Source organism: Megalobrama amblycephala, linkage group LG11, assembly GCF_018812025.1.
Source record: "Megalobrama amblycephala isolate DHTTF-2021 linkage group LG11, ASM1881202v1, whole genome shotgun sequence".
Lineage (NCBI taxonomy): Eukaryota > Metazoa > Chordata > Actinopteri > Cypriniformes > Xenocyprididae > Megalobrama > Megalobrama amblycephala.
This window is the reverse complement of record NC_063054.1, coordinates 3,346,554-3,366,621: the sequence shown is the minus strand read 5'-3', so window position 1 is coordinate 3,366,621 and position 20,068 is coordinate 3,346,554. Positions and strand designations below refer to the sequence as shown.

At 38.1% G+C, this 20,068-nt stretch overlaps 2 protein-coding genes across 2 annotated transcripts; one reads left to right on the top strand and one right to left on the bottom strand.

Annotated features, from left to right (window-relative positions):
* The first annotated feature begins 208 nt into the window (after positions 1-208).
* On the top strand, positions 209-8,591 carry enpp5 (ectonucleotide pyrophosphatase/phosphodiesterase 5). The gene is made up of 4 exons (XM_048208350.1): positions 209-320; positions 2,675-3,525; positions 3,901-4,077; positions 6,607-8,591. The coding sequence occupies exons 2-4, from the start codon at positions 2,703-2,705 to the stop codon at positions 6,987-6,989; spliced, it is 1,383 nt and encodes a 460-aa protein (XP_048064307.1). The 5' UTR covers positions 209-320; positions 2,675-2,702; the 3' UTR covers positions 6,990-8,591.
* A 671-nt stretch (positions 8,592-9,262) lies between these two features.
* Positions 9,263-17,149, bottom strand: eif5 (eukaryotic translation initiation factor 5). Its single transcript, XM_048208351.1, has 12 exons — positions 17,026-17,149; positions 16,576-16,805; positions 15,879-16,158; positions 14,609-14,690; positions 14,340-14,512; positions 12,975-13,086; positions 12,681-12,802; positions 12,427-12,588; positions 12,166-12,327; positions 10,159-10,323; positions 9,751-9,891; positions 9,263-9,632 (listed from the first exon to the last, which is right to left on the bottom strand). Exons 3-12 carry the CDS (start codon positions 15,948-15,950, stop codon positions 9,534-9,536), a joined length of 1,290 nt encoding a protein of 429 aa, XP_048064308.1. The 5' UTR covers positions 15,951-16,158; positions 16,576-16,805; positions 17,026-17,149; the 3' UTR covers positions 9,263-9,533.
* Between the last annotated feature and the right edge of the window lie 2,919 nt (positions 17,150-20,068).

Genomic DNA, 20,068 nt, shown 5'->3' with positions numbered 1-20,068 from the left:
CAAGAACTGGTTTTAACCAGTTTATTTTTTACCAGTCATTTAAAAAATAATAATAATAATATAGTACTGCACAACAAAAAAACGTTTTATTTACATTTACTATTGCAGAGTTGCCTACACATTAATTCCACACTAAAAAACGATTGAATTAAAATAAAATGAATAGTGTTGTTAGTTTATCGCTAATGATTTTTCCGTAACGCGTCGCTCCTAATGAGATTCGTTTGGTGATAACGATGCGAGGGAAATAGGCGGGGCTTCCTGTGATCGACCCTGTGTTTATTTTTTAGATGAGCCAAACACCCTCCACACACACAGAGGTAAGCGGAACGGTTACTTGCATGCCATGCACACGTTTAGTTGTAAATGGTTTTAACTGCGAAGATGCATGATATCGGAGACATTTTCATAATGTATCGTAATGACATAAGAGTTGTCATAGAGCATGCACTGCGCTAACTTGAGCTGCGTTTTCCCGTTCGTTAACAGCGGCTGCCGTTGAATGGAGAAGCGCACTGGTCCGTTGAGGTTTACGTGAAAGATATTATTTAGATCCAACAAGGATTGTTTTGTAGATATATTCAAAACGAAGGACAGGAGTGAAGCGAGCGCGAGGATCATTCCAGGCGCTGCATTGTGCATGATGTCATCATGTTCCATTTTTAGTGACGCACTAAACAATCGAATTATATCGGTATATTTGGCCTGTTAGAGCGTTTATAGAACGAAATGTATCCATTAGTTGTTACATTGTGTATTAGAGAAATGCACCTGTTAACTGAGCAGGCGCGCTGAAAGTAGGCTGCACTTCCATGACCGAATATGACATATAGCCGTACATACATGTAGCGCCGTTCATATATTACTGAACAATGAGCGACCATTTGCATTGTTTTGAAGACAGAATCATCTTTTTAAAATTTAAACAGTGTCAGTTGAGTGGCGATTGACGCGAGTCATTCTGTGTGTATATATATATATATATATATATATATATATATATATATATATAGGCTATTAAATATATGCTATATATAACTATAATTTTTTTTTTCTTTCGCAAAGCAGCATTCTCCTGTGTGAATTCATTCACTGGTTTACAGCTCTTAATATATTAAAATATAAATCAGAAGTTGTTAACACATTACTTTGATAGGCATAATCACGTTCCGATTAAGTCAATATTCTGGTTTCTAAAAATACAAATATATCCTTTCCCAAACTGGAGGGGGTTTGTGAGTAGATAAATGCTAATAATTAATTGAATAATAAAAATGTCAATTTAAAAGAAATAGATGATTTTAAAACAAAAAAATAATAAAAATAAAACACTTTAAAAAAGAACAGAGAACCATGAAAATGCAAATGTGCTTCAAGTAAGTTTTAGATTAAAGATTCGGCTGACAGAAACATTTGGGAATCTCAGATCTAAATAAAAAATAATAAAAAAAATAATATCACCATTTATTGTTTGAAATTAAACTTTACACTGTTCAGTTTTTTTTTGATGACATCCAGGTCAAAAGCAGGGCAAATCAAATACGATTTGCGCACAAAATTTTTTTTTAATGTGTCATTTCCAATAATAATTGGATTTAAGGTTGGGCAAAAAGTGTCAAATAAATATTATTACATATTTAGGATACATCAAAACCTGCCAAAATCAGATTCCGATTAAAGGATTAGTTGACTTCGGAATGAAAATTTCCTGATAATTTACTGATAATGTCATCCAAGATGTTCATGTCTTTCTTTCTTCAGTCGAAAAGAAATTGAGGAAAACATTCCAGGATTTTTCTCCATATAGTGGACTTCACTGGGGTTCAACGGGTTGAAGGTCAAAATGTCAGTTTCAGTGCAGCTTCAAAGAGCTCTACATGATCCCAGACGAGGAATAAGAGTCTTATCTAGAGAAACCATCAGTCATTTTCTAAAAAAAATAAAATGATATACTTTTTAACCACAAATGCTCATCTTGCACTGCTCTGTGATGCACCGCGCATTACGTAATCACGTTGGAAAGGTCACGTGTGATGTAGGCGGAAGTACTGATCCAGTGTTTACAAAGCAAACATGCAAAGACTAAGTCAAACATCCTTTACAAACAGAGGTAAAACAACGTCGGTCAATTTTGAAGTTGGAGGAGAAAACGAGAGTACTACCACGGTACTTCCTCCTATGTCACACGTGACCTTTCCAACGTGATTACGTAATGCGTGGCGCATCACAGAGCAGTGCAAGATGAGCATTTGTGGTTAAAAAGTATATCATTTTATTTTTTTTAGAAAATGACTGATGGTTTCTCTAGATAAGACTCTTATTCCTCGTCTGGGATCATGTAGAGCTCTTTGAAGCTGCACTGAAACTGACATTTGGACCTTCAACCCATTGAACCCCAGTGAAGTCCACTATATGGAGAAAAATCCTGGAATGTTTTCCTCAAAAACCTTCATTTCTTTATAACTGAAAAAAGAAAGACATAAACATCTAGGATGACATGAGGGTGAGTAAATTATCAGGAAATTTTAGTTCTGAAGTCAACTAATCCTTTAAGTCAATATTCTATTTTCTAGAAATCCAAATTAACACCTTATTCAGAATAAAAAAATGTTGTTAATGGCACAACTTTCTTTCCTTCCCCATTCATGTCTATACAATGAATTTGTTTTTATAGGTCTCCCTTTCATAGAACAGCTTGCATCATGCCATACCAGAACTTCTTCCTGAGTTGCTTTTTAGTACTGCTACAGACATCAATCTCACAGCAGGAAGAGCAAAGCCAGCTGCTGCTGGTGTCCTTTGATGGCTTCCGCTGGGACTATGTGAATCGAGTGCCCACGCCCAATTTCCGTGACCTGATGAATGAGGGTGTGCAGGTGGAGAAAGTGGAGAACACCTACATCACCAAGACCTACCCGAACCACTACACCTTAGTGACAGGATTACACGCCGAAACCCACGGCGTCATTGCTAACGAAATGTACGACCCCATCCACAACAAGTCCTTTTCCATGGAGGGACCCTCGGTGTATGATGCGTGGTGGTGGGAGGAGGCCGTGCCGTTGTGGGTGACCAATCAAAAGGCTGGCAAGAAGAGCGGAGCTGCCATGTGGCCTGGATCAGATGTAGCAATCGGTGGAACGTACCCAACACATTACTTGAGTTATAATGCGTCAATGCCCTTTGAGACCAGAGTCGAGAAACTCATTGATTGGTTCTCGGGGCCGGAGGCCATCAATTTTGGTGTCTTATATTGGGAGGAACCAGACGAGAGCGGGCATAACTTGGGGCCGGAGAGCCCACTAATGGATCCAGTGATAGCAGACATCGATGATAAGTTGGGATTCCTCAGGGAAAAGCTCAAAGCCGCTGGCCTTTATGATAAGCTCAATCTGATTGTTACAAGTGATCACGGAATGACTCAGTTATCACATGATAAGATTATTGAGCTGGACACCTACGTCAGCCGTGACCTTTACACATGGGTGGACAAGAGTCCTGTAGTTGGCATTTTGCCGAAAGAAGGTAAGAAAGAGTTTAAAGCATTTGTAATTGTTTATTACACTATTAATACAATCAGGTGTTTGTAGTTGAAGAAACATATGTTGTTATAATTGGTGACACATTCACACAGAATGCATTTTTGCTGTTGAAAAGACACAAGTCAGTGGAGCGGAAAAAAATGCAAAGTCTGGAAACACGTTGAAAAAAACAAGTTGAACTTGTTTTAACTTTAGAATGCTGCATCATGCACAAGATGCTGCAAAAGATGCGAGTGCAACAGTTAGCTGGCGTGTTTATATTGAAAAACAATGGAAAAGTGGCACAGTGGAATGGAAAAACGTGTTCTGTGTGAATGACCCTTTACAGTATTTGAGTGTTATTCTCTTCTTAACCCAGGAAAACTTGAAGAGGTCTACAGTTCGTTGAAGAACGCCAACCCTAACATGGTTGTGTATAAAAAGGAGGAGATCCCAGAGCATTACCACTACAGACACAATGCCAGGATCATGCCTCTGATCATAGAGGTCAAAGAGGGATGGACGGTCATGCAGAACAGAAATGGATCCTTTATGTGTGCGTATTGTTGTTTACATATAATTAAAGTGTTAGTTCACCCAAACATGATTGATTACTCACCCTCATGTTGTTCCAAACCTATAAGACTTTCGTTCACTTTCAGAACACAAATGAAGATATTTTTGATGAAATCTGAGAGCTTTCTGTCCGTCCATAGACAGCTATGCAACTGACACTTTGAAGCTTCAAAAAGTTCATAAAGAGATCATAAAACTAATCCATATGAATTGAGTGGTTTAGTCCAAATTTTCTGAAGAGACTCGATCACTTTATATGATGAACAGATTGAATTTAGGCTTTTATTCTCACATAAACATTCATCAACTCACACATCCGTTATGGTAAACGGAAGCTCAAGCATGTTTGCTTGACACGCAAGAACCAATGAGGTTCATTCTCGTGTTACGCAGCATGTTTGAGCTTCCTCAAGAACCAATGAGGTTAATTCTCGTGTTATGCAGCATGTTTGAGCTTCAACAAGAACCAATGAGGTTCATTCTCGTGTTACGCAGCACGTTTGAGCTTCAACAACCAATGAGGTTCATTCTGGTGTTACGCAGCACGTTTGAGCTTCCTCAAGAACCAATGAGGTTCATTCTCGTGTTACGCAGCACGATTGAGCTTCCGTAACAACCAATGAGGTTCATTCTCGTGTTACGCAGCACGTTTGAGCTTCCTCAAGAACCAATGAGGTTCATTCTCGTGTTACGCAGCACGTTTGAGCTTCAACAACCAATGAGGTTCATTCTGGTGTTACGCAGCACGTTTGAGCTTCCTCAAGAACCAATGAGGTTCATTCTCGTGTTACGCAGCACGATTGAGCCTCCGTAACAACCAGTGAGGTTCATTCTCGTGTTACGCAGCACGTTTGAGCTTCCTCAAGAACCAATGAGGTTCATTCTCGTGTTACGCAGCACGATTGAGCTTCAAAAAGAACCAATGAGGTTCATTCTGGTGTTACGCAGCACGTTTGAGCTTCCTCAAGAACCAATGAGGTTCATTCTCGTGTTACGCAGCACGATTGAGCTTCCGTAACAACCAATGAGGTTCATTCTCATGTTACGCAGCACGTTTGAGCTTCCGTAACAACCAATGAGGTTCATTCTCGTGTTACGCAGCACGTTTGAGCTTCAGCAAGAACCAATGAGGTTCATTCTCGTGTTACGCAGCATGATTGAGCTTCAAAAAGAACCAATGAGGTTCATTCTCGTGTTACGCAGCACGATTGAGCTTTCGTAACAACCAATGAGGTTCATTCTCATGTTACGCAGCACATTTGAGCTTCCGTAACAACCAATGAGGTTCATTCTCGTGTTACGCAGCACGTTTGAGCTTCAACAAGAACCAATGAGGTTCATTCTCGTGTTACGCAGCACGTTTGAGCTTCAACAAGAACCAATGAGGTTCATTCTCGTGTTACGCAGCACGTTTGAGCTTCAGCAAGAACCAATGAGGTTCATTCTCGTGTTACGCAGCACGTTTGAGCTTCAACAAGAACCAATGAGGTTCATTCTCGTGTTACGCAGCACGTTTGAGCTTCAACAAGAACCAATGAGGTTCATTCTCGTGTTACGCAGCACGTTTGAGCTTCAGCAAGAACCAATGAGGTTCATTCTCGTGTTACGCAGCACGTTTGAGCTTCAACAAGAACCAATGAGGTTCATTCTCGTGTTACGCAGCACGTTTGAGCTTCAACAAGAACCAATGAGGTTCATTCTCGTGTTACGCAGCACGTTTGAGCTTCAGCAAGAACCAATGAGGTTCATTCTCGTGTTACGCAGCACGATTGAGCTTCAAAAAGAACCAATGAGGTTCATTCTCGTGTTACGCAGCACGTTTGAGCTTCCGTAACAACCAATGAGGTTCATTCTCGTGTTACGCAGCACGTTTGAGCTTCAGCAAGAACCAATGAGGTTCATTCTCGTGTTACGCAGCACGTTTGAGCTTCCTCAAGAACCAATGAGGTTCATTCTCATGTTACGCAGCACGTTTGAGCTTCCTCAAGAACCAATGAGGTTCATTCTCATGTTACGCAGCACGTTTGAGCTTCTGCAAGAGGTTAGTTCTTGTGCGTCAAGCAGGCTCGGTTGAGCATCCGTTTATGTTCGCTGATCATCATTTATGTGTAAAAAAAAGAAGAAGCCTGAATTCAATCTGTTTATCACATAAAGTGATCGAGTCTTTTCAGACATTTTTTGGACTAAATCACTCGATTCAAATAGTTTTATGATCTCTTTATGAACTTTTTGGAACCACCAAAGTGGTAGTTGCGTAGCTGTCAATGGAGAGACAGAAATCTCATAGATTTCATTAAAAATATCTTCATTTGTGTTCTGAAGATGAACGAAGGTCTTCCTGGTTTGGAACAACATGAGGGTAATTAATGACAGACTTAATTTTTGGGTTAACTAACCCTTTAAAGCACAATGAACACATGCAATAACACATTAAAGTCGACAATGTGCTTGCTAATCAATATTTGATATACCTTTGCAGTTATTTAATTATCTTGTGCTTGATTTGCAGTGGGAAACCATGGTTACAACAACAGCCTTCCCAGCATGCACCCTGTGTTTGTCGCCCGCGGACCCGCTTTCCGCCGCGAATACACCAAGGCCTCCATGCGCACTGTCGACCTCTATCCTCTCATGTGCAGCATTCTTGGTCTCAAGCCCTTGCCCAACAATGGCTCTTTGTCAAGCGTGCAGGATCTCTTAGTGGAGACGCCAACCTCAAAACCAGAGGTCCTGCTCGCGCCCAGACAGTCTTCCTACGCCTGGGCTGTGGGATCCATCCTCGGGACCGCCCTCGTGATTGGGTTTCTCTTCATCTTCGTGCAGCAGGTGACACAAAGGCAGCTACCTCCACTGCATCTGTCCAATAGTGAGATAACACAACCCTTACTGTAGGCTCAAACACGTCACTTTTCTCATGCGAGGTTCTCAAAGTATGCAGCACTGAATCTTTCATCCAGTGCCACAGATCTCATTTCAGTCTAAAATAATTCTGATAACACTTTTTAAAAGGTCAACATGATCGCTTGAATTCAAAAGCGATCAATATCCACGGTACCATGCCAAAGCCGAATATACCAAAAGCAATATGGGGAATGATGCTACAGTGGAAAAAAGGTTGTGCAATCGTCAAAATCACAGCTGACTGAGCCAATAGTGCCCTCTTCTGGTGAAGCTGTCAGTGATACCTTTATTCTTGTCATCTAAAATCTAGTATTCGGAGAAAAATGGTTAGCATCCCCATGCTTTTCCTTTAAATTTGAATCTGATATTTATTTAATAAGAGAGAGATTTGCCTTGTTCTCTTGAATTTGCATTAAATGTATGGGTTCAGATCAGATCAGTGGCATAATGTTATTACAAAAATTAATTTCAACGTGTTCCTCCTTTTCTTAAAAAAGAAAAAAAGCAATCTGGGACACAGTGATTGAGGCACTTACAATGAAAGTAAACCAATCCATTTTCACTATTTCAATAGTATAGGCACAAGTTAAACCCCTAAAATGTATGTAAAAAAAATTAACAGCATTACAGCTCAAATAATATGCACATTTTATCAATTTTAAGTGATTTTATTAAACAATAAGCTTCACATTTTTGCTTTTAAATCCTCATTTACTTCTATTGTAAGTGCCTCATCGTAACCTTAATTTTTGCCTTTTCTTTTAAATAAAGAAAACAAGTTGAAATTTTTCCTATTAATCAACATTATGCCACAAACGCTGTGGATTGTTTGTTTATCTTGTCTTGAACCTGGAATACTCCTTTAACTGAATGTTATGGATATTTATGATTCTGAAAAGAAAAAAAATTAAGGGACATTAGTAGCAGTTGCTTTTTGAATTTGTTGTTTATTCTCATACCTAGTTTTTTTGTTAATTTGTTTAATGCAGTTGTTCAAGTTGGCAGATTAATGTTAATAAGCGTTAATGAAAAAGAAGCTGGTAGTTGTCAAACTACCGCCGTGTTGCACTAAGATGTAAGCTAATCAGGATAGAAAGATAAAGTATTAGACTAGTGGGATGTTTTAGCTTATTTGCATTTTGCACAATGTAATACCATCCAAAATTTATATAAAAAAAAGTGTGCGAGTGCCAAAATCCTTTTGATTGACTTAGAGTAGTAATAGTATAGTTCCTGCGTTAATGTATTTTGTACTTTTTGAAACTAGCGTTTAAGAAAAAGCCCTGCGTAGGGTAAAACACTGTGATCGGTCTTTTACTGGTGCAAAGACTAAAGAGAAATTAAATATTTATGCTCTTTGAAATAAATGTTGCTGAAATAGTCATAGTTAGCTGCTTGCAGATTAGGATTGTTTGTGTTATTAAGAGGGAAATTATGACTTTCTATATGGACATGTGCAGAGATTGTGTTTTGTGTTTTAAGTATTCCTATGATTTACTGGGTTTGTCTTTTATGGCCTAATGTCAGATTTGGACCTGTCAAAAGTCCCATAACAATGTGCTACATTAAAGGTAAAAATGCCTAATTTGGAAACTTCCGAGTTCTTATTTGCAGTCTCAACCCATTTTTCCCACAGTGATCATCTTTATAATCTTTTGCAGGCTACCAGGACATTATGTGAATGAGCCATCACTTTGTTGCATACTGGTCTATTGTTTTTTTTTTTATGCTATTCAGGGACTGTTTTTTGTCTAAGCCACTAGCTTCTGGCCAGAAAAGGTTTCATTAGACTCTATACCGATGATCAAAATTCATCAATTCAATAATTTTGCTTTTTAAGACCATAACCTTAAATTCAGGAACATACCCATCCAGATAAAATAATTTTACATGTATACACTAATGATACTGTATACACTAGTGGTCAAAAGTCTGGAGTTGGTAAGTCTTTGTTTTAAATACTGGCAACAACAAAACAGGACAATCTCACGCACTGAAAAATGTTAAAAAGGGCATTTGTGTGCAATTTATAAATACGAAATTATTGTTTACAATTGTTCTGATTAACATGTGAGGGAAGTATCAGTTCTGGATATGAAGTTTGAGCACAAAGTGTTGTTATTGACCCATCTTTCGGAATCAACTGTTGTTTATATATATATATATATATATATATATATATAAATAAATAAATCCAGCATTGAACAGACTTTCATTATATTACATATGAATATTAGTAGTGTCAAAAACAACTAGATACATGGTGGAATTCACAGGCAAATCTTTAATAGCTGCAAAAATACAAGGGGAACTCATGTGCATTTTATGCTCTATAATCTAAGAAACTCATGCATACAAACAACAGCAACAATTAATCAATAGAGCTGGTGAGAAGACTAAAATAAGAGGCTTTCAGCAGAACGCTAACCCAGGCCTAGAGCTGAAGAAAAGGCCAAAGGAGGTGAAAAGGCATGCGTCTGACAAAAAGAAGCTGAGCAATATGGAAGAGGCAACTGAAGCTTTTTGGTTTTATCTTTAAATGGCATCAATATCAATGTCCTCCTCCTCATGGTCTGACTTCTCGGGTTTTGTAGTCTCCATTTTTAGCTCACGGGCAGAGGAGGAATACACCACCTAGGGAAAAGGGAGATTTGAGCAAATTCTCTGCTATCCAACAATAACAAGTATTACATTATGTATATGAATCTTACTTAATATCTAAAGGTTATGTAATAATGTGGCTTTTTTTTACCTCAACATTGTCCTCGTCATCATCTTCCTCTTCCTCACTGCCCTCACTCTCCTCCTCTGCCTCCTTGAGCCATTTCACGAAGGGCTCTGCCTTGGCATGAATCTCTTTAGCCAACTCTTTAGAGATATACTTCTTAGACACCTACAGTAAAAACATCACAAACGGGCTTAAACTCGTGAACACTGGACTAGTTCAGTCGAGTATGATTGCTGTTACCATATTACAACCCCCTCAGACACAGGCTAAAAATGACAGAGATCCTACAAGGGTTGCCTGGCAACTAATCACATCAACCTTAAGCCTATGGCTACATTTACATTTGGTTTCATGCATGTAACCTACTTATGAGATCAGATGTTTGGCATCTGATCATGACAGGTTCTAGAAAGTCTTGTGTTGGCAGGTTACCTTTTCAGCCCATGCGAGTATGACATCTTCCTCCAGCAGGTCTGCGTCATACAGGTCTTTGAGTATGATGGGGACTCTGGGTAAGAGCTGAGTCTGATGCAGCTTCACCAGGCACTCAAAACCACCCAGCAGATACTTCTGAGCTTTCTTATTGTTGTGGCAGAACTGTGGGACAAAATTTAAACTTACATTTACTATAGTGCATCAACAAGTCAGTATGATAATACAGCAGTAATGCATTTTAACAAAAGAAATATGGGGAGACTTTGTTGTAGTGCAACTAACAGCATGAGATAAAGATTTACAGTTACAAGTCATATTCTAAGTAAGAGGGGCTCAATGATTTAAAATAAATCCAAAATAAGCATTAAAATAAGTTAAAACAATAAAAATCCAAATAATTCACTCCCTCTTCTTTGAGTTACAACAACCACCAGCGTTTCCCAGTGTCTTGGACATTATATATATATATATATATATATATATATATATATATATATATATATATATATATATATATATATATATATTTTACACACACAGTATATAAAAAAAATTGGATAATGTTTTCAAAAGTTATAGGCGTTTTTGCAAAATTCCTTATCTCTCTGGAACACTAGGTGGCGCTGTGTTCAAACTTCTCAGGTATTTTCAGGACATTCTGATGATACATACCATTTTTTTTGCTGATGTGTCAAATTGTTTAAAAGATATTGCAATTAATGACAACATTCTGACAAACTGTTCAAAGGTTGAGCACAAAAAGTCATTTCAGATCTCAGGACCTGTAGGTGGCGCTGTTCCCAAATTTGGCATTGACCCTCAGATCATGGTTGAGATGAAGCATACCAGTTTTTGTTTTGATTGCTCAAAGATTGGCTGAGTTACAGCCTCTGAACCAATTTTGGGTCAACCTTGTTAAGTTCGAGACATTCTGAACAAAGATGAATAAAAAAAAATCTGTTCAGTCATTTCTGTGGGGCTCAGTCAAAAGATCATCTGATCAAATTTTGGAAGAATTTTTGGAGTAGCAGCAAAAAAACAATACTGTACTTTTCAAAATGGCCACTATTGTAATGGGCAGAGTCTTAATGTAAGATGTTGAATGTGATCAGCATGATGAGAGGAACATGATTCTCATGTTCTGTTGATAGGGCTGCCATAGACTCCCGTTCAGGAAAAATAATAAGAAAACTAACAATTACAATAGGAGTTACAGCCCCTTTGGGGCTTGGCCTCTAATTATTTGGCTAAAAGTAGGACCCCTGAAACTTGTAGGGGACCTATAATGCCCCTTTTTACAAGTTGTAAAATAAGTCTGTGATGTCCCCAGAGTGTGGATGTTAAGTTTCGACTCAAATAACCCACAGATCATTTATTATAGCATGTTAAAATTGCCATTTTTTGGGTGTGAGCAAATGCAAATGAGCTGCTGCTCTCGCACCCTTTCAAGAGGGCAGAGCTTCCAGAGCTCATGCTCCAGCATACCGGCAACAACAAAACAGGACAATCTCAAGCACCAAAAATGTCAGAAAGGGAGTTCATGTGCAATTTTTAACTAGAAAACTATCGTTTACGATAATTCCAATAGCATGCGAGGGCAGCATCAGGTCTGGATATGAAGTTTGAGCACAAAGTGTTGGTATTGACCCATCTTCCAGAATCAACCTTTGTGAAAATCCAGCGTTGAACAGACCCTCGTTTGTAAAATTGGTGCATGTGTACAAGACTTTGCATCAAAAATGAAATTTAACCAGGATGTCCTCAATGACTCAGATGGAGGGAAAGACTTATGTGTATTGGTACATCCCTAAACAGTTCTTGTAATGCCTCTTTGGCACAAGCATTGTAAAACTCCAGCTGCTTAAAGTGAATTTTGCATTATAGGTCCCCTTTAATTTACAGTGTTCTGTCTTCAAATATTGTGGACAATGAGGGGCCTTGGAATCAAAGGTTTAAGAAGCATTGTTCAAAATGTTCAAAATGCTAATAGCTGTCAGGACATACCCTGAGGAAGTGACGCTTGTACTTCTTGATCTGTTCACGGATGTTCTCATCAAAGAGCAGCTCGCTCAGGATCAGAGGACCCATGGCCTTCACATCAAGCCTTTCAGCCTCAGCCAAGATCTCTTTATCTGCAGTGTCAATCGCACCACTGTCCTTTTTTTCCTGAAGAGCAGAGACAAAAAGATTGGAGCTGAATAAGAAAGTCTTTATATAAAGAGCGTCTTTCTTTCAAAATTTCCAATAAGACTTTGAAACAAACACCTTCACAAAGTTGTAAAATATGTTGACCCTCTCCTCCAGGGGTTTTTCCAGGTCTTCAGTGAGCGTGAGACCCTTGGCGTGCTCGCTGATCTCCTCCATCCTGCGGCGCTGGGCTTCCTCGGTGGTCTCTTCAGCCCAGTCTTCATCATCATCATCCCTATCCTGCATCGATGAAAATCACATTCAACACCAGCATTTCTCATTTCCTCGGCTGGTTAGGCTAGAAGTGGAGTTGATCTCAAAGAAGCTCTTACCACAGCATCAGGGGCATCTATGTCATTATGGTTCCCGGCCTCTCCACCACTTGAGCCGTTCTCTTTGTCCTTCTTTCGGTTCTTCTTTTCCTTCTCTTTTTTTACAGATCCACTGTCATTCTCTACCACAACAAGACCAGAGAGAGGAAGTTAACAGAAAAAGCAACAGAGTTATTACATACTTACTGAGGCCAAAATGCAAATAGCCAGAAACTGAAAGACCTTTGTTTTGGTTTCATGTGAAAATAAAAGGTTTCTCTCAATTCACAGTCTCTTTATATAGTCTGTATTTACCAGGTGGATTCTTGAGAATGAAGGTGCAGAGTTTGTGTCTGGTGTCCAACATGCCTCGGTATCCACAAGCTTTGCAGGAGTTTCCAATGGTCTGCTTCTTGGGATTAATGTGCTACAATGACAAGAACACAATAACAAGCAACTTTATTAAGGTACACTGATAAACAATCTCTGGGGCAAATTAAACATCTAATCAGGCTTTCTATACTTGCAGACTATTATATACTATGTATAGGCCTGCGTGTTGTCTTATTTGTGACCTTACAGACAGTTCATAAAGCAGACTGCCGCATGAAACAGAAACCAGGCCAGCTGAGACTATGCAAAATCTCAGGAAGTCAAACAGTACTGCACTGCAGAGGAACATCCGTACGGGGAAAGCACATTGCTCACTTTAATTATTGTTTTTTTTCTCTAAGAAATGAAACGTCGTTTTTTTATTTACTTGCTCTTATGTCGTTCCAAACCAATAAGACTTTTTTCAAAATGAAACATACAAAAAGGAAGATATTTTTTAAGGAAACAAGAATTTTCTGTCCCTCTATCGAAAGTCCTTGCAACCAAAACTTTAACACTTCAAAAAGCTCATAAAGACATTGTACAAATAATGAGGAACATCATTTATAAACATACACTGATCAATGCACATACATATAGCACACTGAATTTGGTAAACAGAAGCTCAGCTGTACTTGCTTGATGTGCAAAAACAGTTATTTTTGTTTTGCACACAAAAAAGTATTCTCGTCGCTTCATAACATTAAGGTTGATCTACTGCAGTCACCTCAACTGTTTTAACGATGTCTTTAGTACCTTTCTGGACCTTGAAAGTGTTGATTATATTATTGTCTATGGACGAGTCATATACTGCTCAGATTTCATCAAAAATATCTTAATTTGTGTTCTGAAGATGAACGAAGGTTTTACGGGTTTGGAACGACATGATGTTGTGTAATTAATGACAGAATTTTCCTTTTTGGGTGAACTATCCCTTTAAGACAAAACCCCTCCTGCCAGTGGCTGGTTGGCTTGGGCAACTGAAAACAAGAGACTGAATAATGCATCAGTGAGAGACTGAAGGTGGCCTGTATACAGCTCATGACACAGCTACTTTCCTCTGTACACCCGCAAAACAATCTCAACACACAGAAGCTACATGTGTGACCCTACAGAGACCTGCATACTCAGCAACATGCATACAAACATAAAGGGCACCCAGTTCAGCTGGGCATCAAGGGCACACATTTTTGTTCAGAATGCACTTGTTCAATCAATAATCTCACCGACCATCACTCATCTATGCATCTTTATTACCTATAAAAGTCTAACTGTATATGGCAAAATGGAAATGGAGAATGTATTTACCAAATCAGTTTCAGGATTGTCACACTCAGGACACAGCACAAACTTGCGAATGAATCCATCTAGCATGTCTTGCAGTTTGTTTGCCTCATGAGATCCATTGACGATGTAGCGGTCATTCTTGGTATCGAACTGGGTTTGGGCTCCCAACTCACAACCAAAGAATTTGGTGGGATCTGAACAGAGGTTACAGTACAATGTTGTATGAAAAAAAAAAAAACTATTTTTATAAATAAAATTAAAGTAAAACAGCTTTTAAATTCAATGCTCACATGTCGGAGGCCTATTCAGAGCTTTGGCAACATCAACCATGTTGACTATGACGGTTTTAATTCCATTCCCCTTGCCTTCCACCTGTGAGAAAGACAAACATGGTTTAGGCTGCATCTTTAATATAAGAAGATATATATATATATATATATATATATATATATATATATTTTAAGGGTATAACAGTTCATGTATTCGTCCTGAACCTTTTGGTACGGACGTCACAGTTCATTGCATACAGTCAGACGATGAATAGTCAATAACAGGCGATCCAGAAGGAGGCGTGTGTGTTAATGCATTGTAACCCATCTACTTTTAACCAGCATTAAACACTAATAAATCACAATAAGTTCTGTGTTTTTAACTTTTCATAAGAAACAAATTGTCATCTGTCAAATTCTGTCAATTTTTTTTCATCGAACTTCAAACAATAAATGCCTTGACAGATCTCCGTATAGGCAGCGCGAGTGAACACGATAATCTCTTTCTCTTTAATACTAGTTACAGAATAAATATGAATGAACATCTGAAGGTATGTAGTACAACTTACTGTAAAGTATCATATCTCGTGTAATCGCTCAGTTTCAAACGCAGAAAGACGTCAATAAAACTTGTAAACAATATCACATAGCATTACATTCACCTCAGGCAAGTCATTTAGTGTCCACAGCTTGTTAATTCACTAGAGAAATGAACTCTTTCGCTAAATATATGCACTATATTAGCCTATATATGAATTATACTTAACCTGTTAATGATGTCTTAATTATTTAATATGTTTCAAATAAAGCTGTCATGAAAATAAGTTATGACAGCCACTGTGTAAATGATTTTATTTCAACAACGAATTTGAGAAACAATTTTACAATTAGATATAGAAGTTAATGCAAAAACTGCCTTATGTTTATGCATTTAATTATTTTTTGATGTAATAAATAAATAAATAGCAACTGAATTTAATAGTTTGAACTCTGTTGTTAATTGTAACCTTTAATATTATAGTAATGTGCAAGTTTACAGCATTAACAGAGACAGATTTTTGTTTTTATCCTTAAGAAAATTAATTATAATTGAATGAATTTATAGACAGAGAGACAGTTTGTTCAGTAAACCACTTTTTAATAAAAAAATACTTAGGTTTTCTCACCCTGCTGTGCAAAACCCTTACCAAACCGTGACTTCAAAACCGAGGTACGTACTGAACCATCATTTGTGTGTACCATACACCCCTAATATATACATATATAAACACCCACACCATTTAATACCCACCTTTGCGATGAGACGGGGCATTTTATAGCGGTAGAACTGGTCTGACACGCTGCGGTTGACATTGAGTGACATTTTGGCTTCCCGTATGGTTTATCAGCAAGACGAGAAGATCTTGAATTGGCAATTATTAGTATCTTCTGTTTGCAGAAGAGGGGATGACATAAACGACTGCAAGAGTACTTTGTCTCTGACATGAAAAGGGTACGGCCACTGAGGCTCCAGGCTTCGAGCTCGTTGACTAAGTTCCCCCCAAACAGGTTCCGTCAGCTGCACTATAGCACTGCAAAAGAGAAAATAAAGGGATTTTGAGCAGAAAACACCAAGCTGGTATCAAACACAGCAGACATTTAATTCAAGGTGTGCCCATTCTCCACACAAGCAAACTAGTTATCTACTAGGACCACCTGTCATAGTGATATTAGGGTATGCATGTCCTATGCAAGTACTCAATTGACATGATCAGCTCAAATACACAGAAATTGGGTGCAGCATTTACTAGCTAATGGGATCAAAGCCCAAACAGGCCTCAGTTGAGCAACACCATGCTGCAGAGTGCGTCACACCATAAGAGGACGCCATTTTATTCGGTGCAGTAAGCAACACATTAAGATTGATGCGCACATAGATCAGATTAAACTATCGCGAGAGTACAGGAGAGGAAAAAACATGCTAGAAAAAATTACAAATATCAACGTACCTTTCCCATCCGTAGCTCCTGTCGTCCAGGTACTCACCGTTTTCGCAAAACAAAGACATAAACACACCGCTGGTCGCCCTGAGAAGAGGTGAACTACTGGTTTGAGTTAGTCAGTTTAGTTGGATAGGCTAGTTAGTGGTCGGCACGGCGGTGCCTGACTGGGTTACACCTTGCGGAGCAGAGTGATAAACCCTGGAGATAAATCTCACGACGCCCTCAATACAGGGGACCTGAAATAAAACAGCAAAATTTATACAAGCTGCAATATAATATAGCCGTTGAGTATGTAACTAGCATAACATGACTGACGTAAGAGCTCGTCAGCTAACATATGGCAGCATAACACGCATTAGCGTCTCAAGTCAGAGTAAAATGTGAATCATAATGATTTCTTATTTAAAATAATTCCTTATTGAATAGGCCAATATGTTTTCGCGAAGTTTTACTCACCTCTCACACGCTTTCGCTCGTATGCTAAACCACAATGAGCACATAAACCTCGTGACTCGTGACTTAACTCGGCTAAAAACTAGCCCCGCCCCTTCACTTAATCCGATGTTTTAATTGGCTCGCGCCTCACTGGGTTCCATTTCATTTGTCAAATGTTGCCATCAATCATATTGGGCTGCTACTTGCTGATTGGGGAAGATCTCTTTTGTGGTACGTAACTTATTATTTTAGATATTTTTTTTATACATAAATGCAGATATTTAAAAACATCACCATCCCAGCTTCATGGTATTTACAGATATTTTTAATTTGTTTTGTTCTTTTGTAATAATATTGCAAATAATTATTGGTACCGTATGTTTCATATATGTCTGGGATATATTGGATAAATTCACTATTTTATAAAGATGGAAAATCATATTAGTTTGCTTTCTTTTATCATAGTAAAAGCGAAGCCATTATTTGCAAAAACTGGCAATTTTATTCCAGGTGTTTCTTAACTTTTATATTTTTTTAAAAGGAACGCTCCACTTTTTTTGAAAATAGGCTAATTTTCCAACTCCCCTAGAGTTAAACAGTTGAGTTTTACCGTTTTTTAATTCATTCAGCCGATCTCTGGGTCTGGCGGCACCAGGGTTGGGCAGAAATACATCAAAAATGTATTTTTGAAATAAAATACCAGATACCTTAATTTTAAGTGTATCAAAATAAACTACAAAATACAGCAGCCACACCATGTATCAAAATAAACTACTGTATTTTTGTATTTTAAAAATACTAAAAAAATACTTTTACAAGGGAGCATGACATTTCTTTGCAAACTTTCCATCAATTTATTGATCCCTTCACCATTACACTGACTCAGATGATTAAGTAAACAATGTTTGATAGCTTTTCTCTGCCTGAGTCAAGCAATAAATAAAAAAAAAACACTAGAACAATGTTATATACAGTCAAACCTAAATTTATTCAGACACCTTGAACATTTCATTCATTAATTCAGTTTATTCACTATATGACAAGATCTCAGAGTTAAACTGTGTCAGAAAAAAAATTATCTCATGTCAGATAACACTGAAAAAACATGGTCAGACCAGTTTTTTCATTAACACAAATGCTTATTACGATGTAACTACAGAAGAGTCAAGTTTTAAATAGGAAAAATATCTAAACTCTTTGGTCATTTTTGAGCGAGATGCTAACGGTCTAATCCGATTCAATGAACTATGCTAAGCTATGCTAAAAGTGGTACCGCCAGACCCGGAGATCGGCTGAATTGATTCGAAAACGGTAAAACTCAACTATTTAACTCTAGGAGAATTGGAAAATTAGCCTATTTTCAAAAAATGTGGAGTGTTCCTTTAACCTAAATTATTTCCAGTAATGATGTTTTTTTAATGATTTGCCTCTCCTACATATTCTGGCTTCAGAAGCAACACAAATGATAGCCTGGGACAGTGGATGACACACAGAGTGAATTCTCTGGATGTGTTTACAAACTACTGGAACAAAAGATTCCTGGCTGAGGCCATCATGATGTAGGCCAGAGTAGAGGAATGCAGGGGACAAACAGCCAGTGCGGGTCCACGGGATTACCTGTGGCATTTTCAGGGTTCAAAGGGTTTACTGTTGTAAGGGACAGTGACAAAAGCTTTTGTCTGTCATGTAAAAAGGGAAATATCCTACATTTCTGACATTACAGGGAACAAAAACATTTATCAGCCTTTATTAGATAAGTGAATTTCTTATGTCTGTTTTTTAGCACTATTTATGACCTAAAAGGTTATAATGTTGTTTTTAACAGCAACAAAATGCAAAAAATATAGCCCACAAAGTTTACATTGCAAATCAGCCCTCTTGTTTTGAAGTGAAAACATAAATGTGATTCCTTGTTGACAGTAATTTATATTTTATATGCTTTAATCCAGCATACTTTTAAACTATACAATATAATACATGCTTTCCCTTGAGATGAAACCATTGGCATTAGTGCCACGCCCTAGATGAAATACAGGAACTCTTAAAGGGATAGTCTACCCCAAAAAAAATTCTTACCCTCATGTCATTCCAAACCTATATCCAATTTACCAATAAAAGCACATTAAAGGATTAGTTCACTTTAAAATGAAAATTACCCAATGATTTACTCACCCTCAAGCCATCATAGGACTTTCTTCTTTCTGATGAACACAATCTGAGTTATATTAATAAATATCCTGACGCATCTATGCTTTATGCTGAAGCTCAAGAAGGTACTCCACACGATGGAGCGATAAAGCAAAGCGATGTGTTTGTGCAAGAAAAATATCCATATTTAACAAGTTATGAAGTAAAATATCTAGCTTCCGCCTGACCACCTTCCATATTCAACTTAGGAAGAAAGCGTAACTGGCATTATGGAAGGCGGTCTGGCGGAAGCTATTTTACTTCATAACTTGTTAAAGGGATAGTTCACCCAAAAATGAAAATTTGATGTTTATCTGCTTACCCCCAGAGCATCCAAGATGTAGGTGTCTTTGTTTCTTCACTAGAACACAAATGATGATTTTTAACTCCAACCGTTGCTGTCTGTCAGTCAAATAATGCTAGTGGATGGGAACTTCATCTATAAGAGTAAATAAAACTTGCTTAGACAAGTCCAAATTAAACCCTGCAGCTCGTGACGACACATTGATGTCCTAAGACAAGACATTGAAGTCGATTGAAGTATATGCGCGAGACATCACTGCCGCTGTCAGAGCGCGATCAGACCAAACGAATCGAGTGATGAATGCCGTTGGACATAGTGGTGTATTAGAGGTAAAAAATGATATAAATACTGTTCGGTTTCTCACACAAACCGATCGTTTCTTGTCTTAGGACATCAATGTGTCGTCACGAGCCGCAGGGTTTCATTTGGATTTGTCTGTCGTGTTTTATTTACTCTTATAGTCCAAGTTCCCGCTGACTTGCATTATACCACTGACAGACGGCAGCGGTTGGAGTTAAAAATCATCATTTGTGTTCTACTGAAGAAACAAAGTTACCTACATCTTGGATGCGC